Source organism: Cenococcum geophilum (assembly GCF_001692895.1).
Source record: "Cenococcum geophilum 1.58 unplaced genomic scaffold K441scaffold_11, whole genome shotgun sequence".
NCBI classification, from domain to species: domain Eukaryota; kingdom Fungi; phylum Ascomycota; class Dothideomycetes; order Gloniales; family Gloniaceae; genus Cenococcum; species Cenococcum geophilum.
In genome coordinates, this window is record NW_027137569.1 from 964618 (window position 1) to 966928 (window position 2311).

The following is a 2311-nucleotide window of genomic DNA, read 5'->3' on the forward strand; positions in this document are numbered from 1 at the left end:
GACGTCTGGATCAAACCACCCAATGTGTTTTCCGCTGTTCAAATCATGAACTGGTGTTCTATCAAATATCAGACTGTCCGTCCTTCCTGGCCCACACTTGCCAACCATCATGCGTCCTTTGAGAACAAGTGCACCAGAGTGAACTTCACCGAAAGGATTCAGTACACTGCGTGGCCTAGTCCAGCAGCCTAAAATGTCGCAAATCAAACCATCGCTTCGGAAACACCCATGATCAAGCCGCGATTAGGACAAGTAGCCTCGCATCGATTGCATCCGGAGACGATTGGTGTCGATGCTTGCCCAAGACCACGAAGGAGCCCGGAACTCGGGGGGCCTGGAGGTTTGCCGAACACAAGAAGAGTGTGTGCGGACCGGAACGGACCACGCAAGATGCTCACGAAGCTGGTGACGCCAGAGTCCAGCGAGATAATCTGTTTGCCAGTACTGCGAGAACTCTTTTGCAATTCCACCAAGTGCGGGTAGTTTATCTTTGCTGCATGTCAATTTTCGAGGTGCAAATTTTTCTACAATCTGTGCCCATTGGTCAGACAGAACCTTTTCCATTTTGGAATCCTGGTGCGTGAACGACACTCTTAGGAAGCCTTCCGGAACACATTCACAGCCTTGAAAACCCGGACACCGCCAGGAGGCCTCCCATAGGTCGTAGTTGAGAGACCTAAAGGATAAAATCTGTTCCTGTAATACCCATCCTCTCTGATGTAAAGGGAGACGCCATTCTTGGAACCGCCCCCGCCTCATGCTGGACTCAAACGGAAGATGCTCTGTCGGCATGCTTCCCCCAAGCTTATGACGACCTTGTGCTTGAATATAGCTTGGGCTCTGAGCACGGCTAGTAAAAAGAGAGATTATTTCGTCGAACATCGGACTTCGGCACAGCCTCTTTTCTCTGCTGTTGTGCGACACGAAGCATCCGCCATCATCGCTATCAGCCCCCTCTGCGAAAATCGTTATGCTGGCATCATGATAGATCCGTCCCATCTTTGCAGACTCTCGGTTCCAGTCTTCCTCGGAATCCTGGACAATACAAAGGCTGTCGATCCAGAGATGCTTCATCCCTATATTTCGAGTGATAGTCACTACGTCCTGAAACGTCCTTGGCATAGCTGAGAATGCGATGGATGCCATACGATCTTCCAGTGAAGTGGTTTCAGTCTTGAAATGCTGGCTCCTCCCCCAACAGTGGCTTAGGCAAACGTAATCCTCAAAGGTATTTGCCGGTGGACAGATGAGTTTGGGATTCGTCTCGTTGTTTTCGACAGAAATGACGCGAGTCGGAAGGCGACGTTTGCTTGCTGCCCTTCGTTTTCGACATATTTCGTGCTCTTCATCACATGTTCTCATCCATTCTTTGATCAGCCCTGTGACGAAAGGACTCCCAGTACTATTATCTGACGTTATGTCGCGCATTTGTAGGATCTGGATTAGTTTCTCTAAGAACGACAACCATTAGTTGCGTCGAGATTGCGATGGAAGATAAGCTCTACTCACCGGGTAAGCTGGAGACAAGGATCAGATCATGAGAGATTATTCTAGTAACAGTCACAGGGTCCGTCCAGTGCACGGCTACATCAATACAACGGCTTTCTGCTTCGTCAATTCGCCGGTTTCGAAAAGTGATCGATATGAGAACAGGTCCTTCTGGATTGTCGATGTCACCGCTCACCATGTCCTCCTCAAAATATGTCATGTCTTTAACACTCACTCCAAAAGCGGCAGTGTTCGCATTTTCCGGATCGCTGAACTCGTCGAAAAGCTCTGAACTGTATTCCCATTGGGGATCCACGGCGTCGGGGTTGCGCATTGCTTGCAAAAATAAGTAGCACATATCGCATTGTCCCACTTCCGCAGATATTGTAATATGATCCAAAGAGTCTGAATGACTGTAGAATATGCGTGTGATGAACCCATTGCCAGACTTAAGTCGCTCAGGTCCGTGATAAGGCTGTCGGGGATTGATGGCGGAGCACGCAGCACACAGGTGAGTTTCCATGCTTTAAATCCCAGATAGAGCTCCCTGGGCAAATTGTAATGTCCTTGACTTAACGTAAGAGAGGTTTGGAGCATACGGTTTCAGGTTACAGGTTTTGTTCGCACTTTCAGCCTAATCACGGCCGTGGCTGGCGCTTACCTCGTTCCCAGACAATCATCCAATCACAAGCTACTTACATAACCCATTACTCAGCTTAGATGATAGGACAAGACACCTAGATCTAGATCTACATTCGTCCCGCTGTTCCTTTGGGGTAGAAATCATGCTGCAAGCAGGAGGACTATAGGCGTATGCACGTAC

At 48.9% G+C, this 2311-nt stretch overlaps 1 protein-coding gene across 1 annotated transcript; it reads right to left on the minus strand.

The window, feature by feature from the left end:
* Window positions 1–243: 243 nt before the first annotated feature.
* On the minus strand, window positions 244–2102 carry K441DRAFT_606578 (HET-domain-containing protein; the record flags this gene model as incomplete). Its single annotated transcript, XM_067645408.1, has 3 exons — window positions 1510–2102; window positions 813–1451; window positions 244–737 (listed from the first exon to the last, which is right to left on the minus strand). Exons 1-3 carry the CDS (start codon window positions 2009–2011, stop codon window positions 244–246), a joined length of 1635 nt encoding a protein of 544 aa, XP_067506479.1. The 5' UTR covers window positions 2012–2102.
* Between the last annotated feature and the right edge of the window lie 209 nt (window positions 2103–2311).